General features: G+C 45.5%; 1 protein-coding gene across 1 annotated transcript in view; it reads left to right on the top strand.

Annotated features, from left to right (window-relative positions):
* Window positions 1-3,101: 3,101 nt before the first annotated feature.
* The window catches only part of LOC128693892 (plasma kallikrein-like), a 64,848-nt gene continuing 53,940 nt past the window's right edge, over window positions 3,102-14,009 (top strand). Inside the window, exon 1 of the mRNA XM_070091040.1 lies at window positions 3,102-4,058. Within this exon, the coding sequence (XP_069947141.1) occupies window positions 3,993-4,058 (66 nt within the window). The 5' untranslated portion in view covers window positions 3,102-3,992. The remainder of the gene's footprint in view (window positions 4,059-14,009) is intronic.

Here is a 14,009-nt window from a genome sequence, read left to right as displayed (position 1 = left end):
ATGGTAGATAACTTGACGCGGTACAGTGAATTAGTACCCATCCCTGATAAAACCGCGGAAACGGTCGCTAGTGCTTTCCGTGAGCATGTTGTTCTTCGTCATACTTGCCCACGTGTCCTCCTGTCAGACAATGGGTCTGAGTTTATAAATGGCATAATGCAGGATCTTTGCTCCAGATTCAACATTCATCAAGCGCCAGTAGCTCCACGCCACCCTGCGAGTAATGGTCTTGCTGAACGTACAAATCGCAAAGTTCTGGAGGTGCTCAGAGTAACCGTTAACCCAAGTTGTACTACATGGGATGAGGCTATCCCAGATGTTCAGTGTACATTAAATTCCTCCCTCAACAGCTCGATCGGTGAGACACCTCATTTTGCTTTGTATGGTTATGACAAGCGCTTACCATATGAAATTCTGTTTACTCCACCTAGACCTACTTACGATACTGATAACCCCAGTGTAGTAAAGATGAGGACAACGCAGCTTGTCTTCCAGCGGGTACGAGAGAACCTTATGAAAGCCACTGATAGGTTCACGTCAGAGCGCAATGCCCGCGCCAAGGAAAGCAAAGTGGAACCAGGTTGCAAAGTTATGTTGCTCAACCCAGTGCAGACCCCAGGTATGCACAAACTTGTCCCAAAGTTTGTGGGTCCTTACCGTGTCCTACGACAGCTCCGTGGCAATAAGTTCGAGGTGAGGGAGATTGCTACGGGAACTATCAAGGAAGCCCACCTTGATCACATGAAGTATGTGGACCATATGCAGGCCGAAGTAGAGCTGGAGGCGCGTGCGTTGCAACGCCACGATCAGACTAATGTTAGGGACAAACCGTCTATCCCTTCTCCCACTACTACTGGTACGGAAGACGGCCCAGTAAGGCTCCATACTTATGGCCTGCGACCCAGGACAACAGTACATTTCTGTGACATTGACGTACCTACTGACTTGTCCGACTCCTACGCTAGTTATGCCAATTGTTTGCTTGCAGAAATGGGTATAAATGCACACACATTGTATAGCTAGTCGATAATAGAGTCAGGGTGGACAACATCATGTAATTATGTAAATACTTTTAGAAGGGTACCCAGAGTGTAATGAATTCCATGGATATAGTATTATTGTACGTATGTGCACCAGTGTTTTTTTTAACTAAAGGAAAAAAGCCTGTATTACGGTCAGGGCAGTGCTGCCCTCTGAGTTACATGTCACACCTTAGGAAATGCTACTGTCAGTCATTGTTTGCAGATGTGAGCGTGCAACAACGTTAGTAGACGAGTGGTCAACTGATGTTCAGCCCTGCGGACAACCTGTATATAGAAGATTTTAGTTCCAGTGCTGACGTCTCCTGGCTCTCTACTCGATGAAACAGCGCGGCAAACCAGTTTTCTCTTCCCCTGGATGGGAGAGTTTTTTTTTGCCTGTTGCATTTTTTTTGTCCATTTTTTATTTACTAGTGAGCGAAAGCCAGTCCCTCTCTGGGGTAGCTAGTGTAATTCCTTTATACCTATGGGCCCACCAGTATTGTCGCGTCGGGACGACGCGAGGTGCATGGCCGAGCAAATGTAGACAGCCTGTACTGTCAGAGCACACAGCCTAGCCGTCTGCTCTGACTAGTTCATATTTCGCGGCATTCAGTGCTGCCCTCTGTAGGCCTACCTAGGTCGGTGGGACGCACAGTCCACCCTCTCTCACTCCCGCCTCGACCGACTTGACGTACACAAGTACTCCCCCTCCACGGACTGGCTTGCGGTCACTTCCTCACACTGCCCGTTGTGTACTCACTCCTACCCGATTAAAGCCAATCTAGTCCACGGCCGTATCATTTCTACCTACGCTACCTTCATCGGCACTAAACCGCTGTTCAACAGCAAGAACAGCAATAACAAGAAGACCGCAGACGGAGTACAGTCTAGGGGGTCAGAGACTACAACTATCACTCAAGGAAAAAGATCTTGGGGTGAGTATAACACCAGGCACATCTCCTGAAGCACACATCAACCAAATAACTGCTGCAGCATATGGGCGCCTAGCAAACCTCAGAACAGCATTCCGACATCTTAATAAGGAATCGTTCAGGACCCTGTACACCGTGTACGTTAGGCCCATATTGGAGTATGCGGCACCAGTTTGGAACCCACACCTAACCAAGCATGTAAAGAAACTAGAGAAAGTGCAAAGGTTTGCAACAAGACTAGTCCCAGAGTTAAGAGGTATGTCCTATGAGAAGAGGTTAAGGGAAATCAACCTGACGACACTGGAGGACAGGAGAGATAGGGGGGGGGCATGATAACGACTTACAAAATACTGAGAGGAATTGACAAGGTGGACAAAGACAGGATGTTCCAGAGACTGGACAAGGCAACACGGGACACAGATGGAAGCTGAAGACACAGATGAATCAAAGGGATGTTAGGAAGTATTTCTTCAGCCACAGAGTAGTCAGTAAGTGGAATAGTTTGGGAAGCGATGTAGTGGAGGCAGGATCCATACATAGCTTTAAGCAGAGGTACGATAAAGCTCATGGTTCGGGGAGAGTGACCTAGTAGCGACCAGTGAAGAGGCGGAGCCAGGAGCTTGGACTCGACCCCTGCAACCTCAACTAGGTGAGTACAACTAGGTGAGTACACACACACATATACAGACACACATACATAGTTTTAAGACGAGATTTGATAAAGCTCATGGAGCAGTGAGAAAGAGGACCTAGTAGCAGTGAGTGAAGAGGCGGGACAAGGAGCTATGACTCGACCCCTGCAACCACAAATAGGTGAGTACAAACAGGTGAGTACTCACACACACTTGTTTTAACAAGCTGCATAAATTACACACCATTATCACGAAGAAATTATGTAAAATGAAAGTGCTGGAAACAGTAAATGTAGTGCCTAAGTACAGATCCACTTCACAGATGGAAGCATCTTCCAGGCAGACTTTAGCAACCTGGCTAGAAAACACAGTATCAGTGATCACTGTTTACTTTTCGTTTAATTTATGTAACACTCGCCTTGTGTATTAAGCGGCAGGTGTTTCAAACACTACGTGTATCAGAACAGATGTTCAAACTCTGTGTACAACCTGCGTGGCAGAGCAGATGTAACGAATAGCAGTGTGTGTGGCAGAGATCAGCTCTGAACACTAGTACACTTCAGGGTGGACATTTTGTCCTCACACACGACTGAACAAACATTCTGATACGAGAGTCGTGACCCACTTGAGATTAGCCAAACATTCTCACAATCTTATACATGTGATCTCAGGCAAGAGTGGTCACATATACTCACCTGAGAGACTTCACATTCTTCTCCAAACTCTGTTACATGTTCATGAGATCAGATACACATTCTCAAACAACCGTGACCAAGCATTTTCAGACAAATATGGTTAACCATCTTCACTTAAGTGTATCTTTACATAATTAACAAGTTACCGATGTCTGTAAGAAAGAAGTGGTAACTTACCAGCAGTGCACAACGTAAAGAAGACCAAGGCGTAGAAGCAGTAGTGGATCTCCAGACCAGTGACGTTCACATTCAGTAAGGAACGACCAACCAGTGGATCTCCAGACCAGTGACGTTCACATGCAGTAAGGAACGACCAACCAGTGGATCTCCAGACCAGTGACGTTCACATGCAGTAAGGAACGACTAACCAGTGGATCTCCAGTCCAGTGACGTTCACATGCAGTAAGGAACGACCAACCAGTGGATCTCCAGACCAGTGACGTTCACATGCAGTAAGGAACGACCAACCAGTGGATCTCCAGACCAGTGACGTCCCCATACAGTAAGGAACGACCAACCAGTGGATCTCCAGACCAGTGACGTCCCCATACAGTAAGGAACGACCAACCAGTGGATCTCCAGACCAGTGACGTCCCCATACAGTAAGGAACGACCAACCAGTGGATCTCCAGACCAGTGACGTCCCCATACAGTAAGGAACGACCAACCGTGCAGCAGAAGCTTCAGTAACATCACTACCAGTACAGCACAATGAGACCAGTCATCACTGCCGCAGCTGTGATTATCATAGCAGTGTGTGTCAACACCCAGACTCAGGTAATATCACTAATCCTCTTTCCTCAAAAACACATAAGAACAAACCTACTAAAGAAATTCTCTCAACCCAATATCAATGTTACCCAGAAAACACAAGCTGCGTCAGGTTACGTATTTTTTGACTCACTAGGAAGGTAGGCAGCATTATTACCTCACAAGCTGCGTCAGGTTACGTATTTTTTGACTCACTAGGAAGGTAGGCAGCATTATTACCTCACAAGCTGCGTCAGGTTACGTATTTTTTGACTCACTAGGAAGGTAGGCAGCATTATTACCTCACAAGCTGCGTCAGGTTACGTATTTTTTGACTCACTAGGAAGGTAGGCAGCATTATTACCTCACAAGCTGCGTCAGGTTACGTATTTTTTGACTCACTAGGAAGGTAGGCAGCATTATTACCTCATAACAGAAATGTACTTTATATCAGCGTTATTCAATTTCTCAACTTTTTGAAATTCAGTTTGTCTTATTTTCGTTCTATTATAACTATCCTTACATATCCATAATCCTCGTTTTCCCTGATGCACAACGAGGTTCACATTGCAAGTTACTGTACTCTGGCTGCCATGGATTTCTCACTTGCGAAAATTTAAAATAAATCTCCCTCCTATGTATATTAAATTTGTATTTAAACTAATAGACCCATTAACAAGCAAACTTATACTACTCCTCCTGCTTCTCCTGCTCCTGCTTCTCCTCCTGTTTCTCCTCCTCCTCTCGTTGATATTAATGGTACCTAATCCACTTCCTGTCCTCTGCAGTACATAGTTGATGATAACACTAAGGTACATCCAGGTACGTACATAGAAGAAAGGTTTGACGAGAGTTAGATCCTCTATAAACTAACTCTGGTCATGTTACTGACAAGATTTTTAATAATTATTTCCTCTTGGTTTTTTACATAAGACACAAACGATATCCCAGTAATTAATTTTTATAGTGGGACTAGTAAAATAAATTATGTTAGATAAATGGACACAAGTGAAACTAATGTGATATTTTATTGTGGCAACGTTTCGCTCTCCAGGAGCTTTGTCAAGCCGAAATAAAGTGTGACATAAGTTGCATCTGTTTGTCAGTCAAGTCAGTAAGTCAGTCAGTCAAGTCAGTAAATTTGTCAAGTCATTCAGTCAGTCAGTCAAGTCAGTAAGTTAATTAAACAGGTTGACAGATTAATGCAAACTAAACCCTGAAGAACTTTTTTCAATGGTTTTTTAAATAGCGCAAAATGGAACTTTGCGAACCATTAACTAACATTTTTCATATATATTTTCAAATAGGCGTAGTGTATGAGATGTGGAAGATAACTAATGTAATTCCTATGTTTAAAGTAGGGGATAAGTCATTACCATCAAACTACCGCCCAATAAGCCTGACTTATTTGGGCAAATTTCTTGAATCAATTATAGATGATATTATAAGAAGCCATCTTGATAAGTATAATTTGATTTATGATACTCAGCATGGATTTACGAGGAGCAGTTCCTGTCTCACTAATTTATTGACTTTCTTTGGATTTTAATGGAGCTTTTGATAGAGTAGCACACATACGACTGTTAAAGAAAGTGGCAGCTCGTGGTATTGGATAAAAGTTCTGTCGTGGATCGAGACGTAGCAAACGAACAGGAAGCAGTGAGTCTGAATGAATGGTGTGAAATCTGAGCGGGAATCAGTCACAAGTGGCGTTCCACAGGGAGCAGCTTTAGGTCCTCTGTTCATAATATACATTAGACAAAGAACAGGCAAGATAATTCATTCAGAGGAAGATGTAACTGAACTTAAGGCGGATTTAGAAAAGCTCATGTTATGGTCTAAAAGTTACACATGCAGTTCGGTGTAGACAGATGCAAAGTTACACATGCAGTTCGGTGTAGACAGATGCAAAGTTACACATGCAGTTCGGTGTAGACAGATGCAAAGTTACACATGCAGTTCGGTGTAGACAGATGCAAAATTCTGAAGCTCGCGAATTTAAATATCTTCAGCACTTATAAACTAAATAATATAGAACTTGGTCATACAGAATGAGAAAATGTCTTGGAAATTACGATAAACAAGAACTGAAGGAAAGACAGCAATACCTAAGTGTTCGTAATAACACAGACAGATTACTGAGATTCATACAATTATTCAGGCCCTGAATATGATTATGAAACAATTAAACAAACTAAATCTGTATTCAAGAGTACTTGAAGAATACAAGTTGGAACTTAGCCACTTAACGAGCCTACTTAACTCACCAAATTAAGGCGCAACAAGCCTAATGTCTATAGTAGGCAAATTATTAGAACCAGCTAATGTTTTGTTAGTGGGATGAATTGTGAAGGACCTGATGAAGATTGAGACACTTATGCAGCAGGCCAGTAGGCCTGCTGCAGTGTTCCTCCTTTCTTATGTTCTTATGTTCTTATATAAGAAATCACTTTAATGAGCATAATTTGATTAATGAGTCTCAGGACGGATTCACAGAAGGTCGTTCCAGCCTGACAAATTTACTGGCATTAATAAAGCATTTGAGGCAGTGGACAACGACAACACATATGATGTAGTTTATTTGGATATCAGTAAAGCCTTCGACAGCGTACCTCACTAAAGACTGTTAAGAAAATTGGCAGCTCATGGTAGAGGCATGACTGACCATTAGGAGGCAGAGAGTTCCATTAATGGGGTCAAGTCTGAACGGTGACTGGTGACTAGTGGCGTTCCTCAAGGACCAGTTTTGGCTCCAGTGTTTTCCATAATTTACATTAATGATCTTAATGAAGGAATAACGAGTGACATGAGTAAGTTCGTTGATGACACAAAAATAAGCTGAATAGTAGATTCTGATTAGCACTGCCACGAATTTCAGCAGAATGTAGAGAAATTAATACCATGATCTGAAAAGTAGCAGATGTAGTTCAGTGTGGACAAGGTGATGTAGAGCTTAATTATACAGAATGTGAGAAAGACTTGGGAGTCATTGTAAACAAAAATCTAAAGCAAAGACAACAGTGCATCAGTGTGCGCAATAAGGCTAACAGATTACATGGATTTATTTCAAGTATAAATAACAGGAGTTTAAAAGTTATTTTACAGCTGTATCCATCACTAGGACAAAAGTCAAGGAAAAAGTGGAACCGCTGAGAACTGGGGATGGAAAACTAACTGATAATGAACATTCAGCGTGTTCTCTGTTTGTTAGGTAAGACACATATGCAACAGTTAGGTATCTTTATTTCGAAACGTTTCGCCTACACAGTAGGCTTCTTCAGTCGAGTACAGAAAAGTTGATAGAAGCAGAAGATACTTGAAGACGATGTAATCAGTCCATCACCCTTAAAGTTTTGAGGTGGTCAGTCCCTCAGTCTGGAGAAGAGCATTGTTCCATGGAATGAAACAATATTGTTTCGGACTACGGAACAATACTCTTCTCCAGACTGAGGGACTGACCACCTCAAAACTTTAAGGGTGATGGAATGATTACATCGTCTTCAAGTATCTTCTGCTTCTATCAACTTTTCTGTACTCGACTGAAGAAGCCTACTGTGTAGGCGAAACGTTTCGAAATAAAGATACCTAACTGTTGCATATGTGTCTTACCTAACAACCTGTCGGTATTTTATACCATTTTAATGTTCTCTGTTTAATGATTATCTCTTGTCAGTGTTTACACAAAAAGACTTAAATGGTATCCCAGAAATTAACAATTATTGTTTCTGAAGAAAACAAATTAAGTAATATTACTGCCACGAGGGAAATGATTATGAAACAGGTTAATAAAGTGAAGCACAATAAGTCCCAGGAGCAGATGAATTATTTTCAAGGTTGCTTGAGGAATGTAAGATGGTGTTTAATGCGTCCATCCAGACTGGTGTTGTGCCACAGATGTGGAAGATGGTTAATGTAATTCCTATATATAAATCAAGGGATAAGTCAATTCCACTAATAATTCCATCCAATAAGCCTGACTTCTACAGCAGGCAAAGTATTAGAATCAATTATAGCTGATATTATTAGAGGTAACCTTGAAGAGCATAATTTGTTCAATGAATCTCAGCATGGGTTCATGAGAGGTCCTTCCTGCCACACAAATTTACTGATGTTCTTTAATAAAATAGTTGAGAGAGTTGAGATTGATAAGGAATATGATTTTTATTTGGATTTTAGTAAAGCCTTCGATAGAGTACCTCACAAAAGTGGCAGCTCATGATATAGGAAGTAAAGTTCTAACATGCATAGAGACATGGCTTAATAATAGAAAGCAGAGTTTCCATTAATGGGGTCAAATCTGAATGGGGATTAATCACTAGTGGCGTCCCACAAGGATCAGTTTTATACCCTCTTTGTTTATAATTTACATTAATGACCTTGATGAAGGGATTACGAGTGACATGAGCAAATTTGCTGATGATACAAGGATAGGCCGTATGATTCATTCTGAGGAGGATAGCAATGAACTCCAGGAGGATTTGGACAAATTAATGTCTTGGTCTGAAAAGTGGCAGATGAAATTCAATGTGGACAAGTGTAAGGTACTAGTCCTTGGTAATGAAAATAACCCTGGAAGCTATAATCTAGGTGAAGTAGAACTTGATCATACAGAATGTGAAAAAGACTTGGGAGTCATGGTAAGCAGAAATCTAAAGCCAAGTGAAACGTTAGACGCATTTGAAAGTTAGACACTTGTGCAACATCTGGGTATCTTTATTGTCGACGTTTCACCATCCAGTGGCTTTATCAATACAAATTCCAGGACATAACTGGAAGACAGTAGAACTAAAGATAACCAGATGTTGCACAAGTGTCAAACTTTCATCTTGTTGGTACTGTGTAGCAACAAGTGTGCGCAACAAGGCTACCAGATTACTAGCATTTATTTCAAGAAGTATAAATAACAGAAGTCCAAAAGTTATTTTACAGCTCTATACATCACTATGGAGACCTCACTTAGAATATGCTGCTCAGTTTTGGTCTCCTTACTACAGGATGGAGATAAATTCATTGTAGAACATACAAAGAAGAATGACTAAAATGATTTACTATATAAGGAATCTCCCGTATGAAGACTTGAATCTCCACTCTCTAGAGTGACGTAGAATGAGGAAGACATCTTGAGGTGTATAAGTGGATGACTGGCATAGACAAAGACGATATTTATAAAACACTGAGGATATAGAACCAGAAATAAAGGGTTTATATTAGATAAACTTAGATTTACAAAGGACATATGTAAGTATTGGCTTCTGAACAGAGCTGTGGATGCGTGGAACAATCTTCCGAGTAGGGTGATAGAGGCTAGGACCTCGGGTAGATTTAAAAAGAGATTGGACAAATATGTGAGTGGGAGGGGCTGGGATTGATTGGTGTCGTGGGTACGGGAATAAATTCTTGGGTAGTTTAGGGTATGGGTGGATTTGATAAGGATCTGCCTTGCATGGGCCAGTAGGCCGTCTGTAGTGTTCCTCCATTCTCATGTTCTTATGTAAGAAGGATAAAGGAATAATTGTAGAATTACCAACAATATATTACACAGCGGGACACAGATGCAGCTAATGTGATATTTTACTGTGGCAACGTTTCCCTCCTGGAGAGCGAAACGTCGCGCTGAATAATATGTCATGTAAGTGAACCAAATACATTTGAAGCCTTTGGAGTTTGTTGAGGTAACAAATGTACCCAAGTGTTGCTAGACTCCAGCTACCTGCTAGACTCCTGCTACCTGCTAGACTCCAGCTACCTGCTAGACTCCTGCTACCTGCTAGACTCCAGCTACCTGCTAGACTCCAGCTACCTGCTAGACTACAGCTACCTGCTAGACTCCTGCTACCTGCTAGACTCCAGCTACCTGCTAGACTCCTGCTACCTGCTAGACTACAGCTACCTGCTAGACTCCTGCTACCTGCTAGACTCCAGCTACCTGCTAGACTCCAGCTACCTGCTAGACTCCAGCTACCTGCTAGACGCCAGATACCTGCTAGACTCCAGCTACCTGCTAGACTCGAGTCACCTGCTAGACTCCAGCTACCTGCTAGACTCCAGCTACCTGCTAGACTCCAGCTACCTGCTAGACTCCAGCTACCTGCTAGACGCCAGCTACCTGCTAGACTCCAGCTACCTGCTAGACGCCAGCTACCTGCTAGACTCCAGCTACCTGCTAGACTCCAGCTACCTGCTAGACTCCAGTCACCTGCTAGACTCCAGCTACCTGCTAGACTCCAGCTACCTGCTAGACTCCAGTCACCTGCTAGACTCCAGCTACCTGCTAGCCTCCAGCTACCTGCTAGACTCCAGCTACCTGCTAGACTCCAGCTACCTGCTAGACTCCAGTCACCTGCTAGACTCCAGCTACCTGCTAGCCTCCAGCTACCTGCTAGACTCCAGCTACCTGCTAGACTCCAGCTACCTGCTAGACTCCAGCTACCTGCTAGACTCCAGCTACCTGCTAGACTCCAGCTACCTGCTAGACTCCAGCTACCTGCTAGACTCCAGCTACCTGCTAGTCTCCAGTCACCTGCTAGACTCCAGTCACCTGCTAGGCTCCAGCTACCTGCTAGACTCCAGCTACCTGCTAGACTCCAGCTACCTGCTAGACTCCAGCTACCTGCTAGACTCCAGCTACCTGTTAGACTCCAGCTACCTGCTAGACTCCAGTCACCTGCTAGATTCCAGCTACCTGCTAGACTCCAGCTACCTGCTAGACTCCAGTCACCTGCTAGACTCCAGCTACCTGCTAGACTCCAGCTACCTGCTAGACTCCAGCTACCTGCTAGACTCCAGCTACCTGCTAGACTCCAGCTACCTGCTAGACTCCAGCTACCTGCTAGACTTCAGCTACCTTCTAGACTCCAACTACCTGCTAGACTCCAGCTACCTGCTAGACTCCAGCTACCTGCTAGACTCCAGTCACCTGCTAGACTCCAGTCACCTTCTAGACTCCAGTCACCTTCTAGACTCCAGCTACCTGCTAGACTCCAGCTACCTGCTAGACTCCAGTCACCTGCTAGATTCCAGCTACCTGCTAGACTCCAGCTACCTACTAGACTCCAGTCACCTGCTAGACTCCAGCTACCTGCTAGACTCCAGCTACCTGCTAGACTCCAGTCACCTGCTAGACTCCAGCAACCTGCTAGACTCCAGCTACCTGCTAGACTCCAGTCACCTGCTAGACTCCAGCTACCTTCTAGACTCCAGCCTCCTGCTAGACTCCAGCTACCTGCTAGACTCCAGCTACCTGCTGGACTCCAGCTACCTGCTAGACTCCAGCTACCTGCTAGACTCCAGTCACCTGCTAGACTCCAGTTACCTGCTAGACTCCAGCTACCTGCTAGACTCCAGCTACCTGCTAGACTCCAGTCACCTGCTAGACTCCAGCTACCTGCTAGACTCCAGCCTCCTGCTAGACTCCATCTGTTGGACTTCAGCTAACTCCTAGACTCCAGCTACCCGCTAGACTACAGCTACCTGCTAGACTCCAGTCACCTTCTAGACTCCAGCTACCTGCTAGACTCCAGCTACCTGCTAGACTTCAGTCACCTGCTAGACTCCAGCTTCCTGCTAAACTCCACTACCTGCTAGACACCAGCTACCTGCTAGACTCCAGCTACCTGCTAGTCCGGCTACCTGCTAGACTCCAGCTACCTGCTAGACTTCAGCCAGCTGCTGGACTCCAGCTACCTGCTAGACTCCAGCTACCTGCTAGACTCCAGTCACCTGCTAGACTCCAGCTACCTGCTAGACTCCAGCTACCTGCTAGACTCCAGCTACCTGCTAGACTTCAGCTACCTGCTAGACTCCAGCTTCCTGCTAGACTCCACCCAGCTGCTAGACTCCATCCACCTGCTAGAAACCAGCCATATGCTAGACTCCAGCCACCTGCTAGACTCCAGCCACTTGATAGACTCCAGCTACCTGCTAGACTCCAGCCACCTGCTAGACTCCAGCTACCTGCTAGACTCCAGCTACCTGCTAGACTTCAGCTACCTGCTAGACTCCAGCTACCTGCTAGACTCCAGCTACCTGCTAGACTTCAGCCAGCTGCCGCACTCCATCCACCTGCTAGATTCCAGCTACCTGCTAGACTTCATCTACCTGCTAGACTCCAGCTACCTGCTAGACTCCAGCTACCTGCTAGACTTTAGCTACCTGCTAGACTCCAGCTACCTGCTAGACACCAGATACCTGCTAGACTCCAGCTACCTGCTAGACTCCAGCCAGCTGCTAGACTCCAGCTACCTGCTAGACTCCAGCTACCTGCTAGACTCCAGCTACCTGCTAGACTCCTGCCAGCTGCTAGACTTAAGCTACTTACTAGACTCCAGCCACCTGCTAGACTCCAGCTACCTGCTAGACTCCAGCTACCTGCTAGACTCCAGCTACCTGCTAGACTTCAGCTACCTGCTGGAGTAAAGCTACCTGCTAGACTCCAGTTACCTGCTAGACTCCAGCTACCTGCTAGACTTCAGCTACCTGCTGGAGTAAAGCTACCTGCCAGACTCCAGCTACCTGCTAGACTTCAGCTACCTTCTAGACTCCAACTACCTGCTAGACTCCAGCTACCTGCTAGACTCCAGCTACCTGCTAGACTCCAGCTACCTGCTAGATTCCAGCCAGCTGCTAGACTCCAGCTACCAGCTAGACTTCAGCTACTTGCTAGACTCCAGCTACCTGCTAGACTCCAGCCACCTGCTAGAGTCCAGCCACCTGCTAGACTCCAGCCATCTGCTAGACTCCAGCTACCTGCTAGACTCCAGCTACCTGCTAGACTCCATCCAGCAACTAGACTCCAGCTACTTGCTAGACTCCAGCCACTTGCTAGACTCCAGCCACCTGCAAACTCCAGCCAGCTTCTAGATTCCAGCCACATGCCAGACTACAGCCACCTGTCAGACTTCAGCTACCAGCCAGACTCCAGCCACCTGTCAGACTCCAGCCACCTGTCAGAATCCAGCCACTTGATAGACTCCATCCACCTGTCAGACTCCAGCCATCTGTCAGACTGCAGCCACCTGTAAGACTTCAGCCACCAGCCAGAATCCAGCCACCTGTCAGACTCCAGCCACCTGTCAGAATCCAGCCACCTGTCAGACTCCAGCCACCTGTCAGACTTCAGCCACCTGGCAGACTCCAGCCACCTGGCAGACTCCAGCCACCTGTCAGACTCCAGCCACCTGTCAGACTCCAGTCACCTGTTAGACTGCAACCACCTGTCAGACTCCAGTCACCTGTCAGACTCCAGCCACCTGTCAGACTTCAGCCACCAGCCAGACTCCAGCCACCTGTCAGACTCCAGCCACCTGATAGACTCCATCCACCTGTCAGACTCCAGCCACCTGTCACACTCCAGCCACCTGATAGACTCCATCCACCTGTCAGACTCCAGCTATCTGTGAGACTCCAGCCACCTGTCAGACTCCAGCCACCTGTCAGACTCCAGCCACCTGTCAGACTTCAGCCACCTGTCAGACTCCAGTCACCTGTTAGACTGCAACCACCTGTCAGACTCCAGTCACCTGTCAGACTCCAGCCACCTGTCAGACTTCAGCCACCAGCCAGACTCCAGCCACCTGTCAGACTCCAGCCACCTGATAGACTCCATCCACCTGTCAGACTCCAGCCATATGTCAGACTCCAGTCACCTGTCAGACTCCAGCCACCTGTCAGACTTCAGCCACCAGCCAGTCTCCAGCCACCTGTCAGACTCCAGCCACCTGTCAGACTCCAGCCACCTGTCAGACTCCAGCCACCTGATAGACTGTTACAAAAAACGCGATTCTAAAAGCTTAGAGATCTCCAGGTAATACTAGAAAGGACTGCCCTTCTAGCATCCAGCCTGTTACTGGGTTTTCGTAACAAGTAGTCAGTATCCTTGTCCAATTATCCATTAAAATTCAGTATGGTTCAATCGTGCTTTAGGATTACAACTGGTAGGCTACTAACTAGAGAAATTAAAATTTAATAAATTTATTAAGT

Source organism: Cherax quadricarinatus, chromosome 33, assembly GCF_038502225.1.
Source record: "Cherax quadricarinatus isolate ZL_2023a chromosome 33, ASM3850222v1, whole genome shotgun sequence".
Classification (NCBI taxonomy): domain Eukaryota; kingdom Metazoa; phylum Arthropoda; class Malacostraca; order Decapoda; family Parastacidae; genus Cherax; species Cherax quadricarinatus.
Note: the sequence above shows the minus strand (reverse complement) of the source record. Positions and strands in the feature narration are given on the sequence as shown.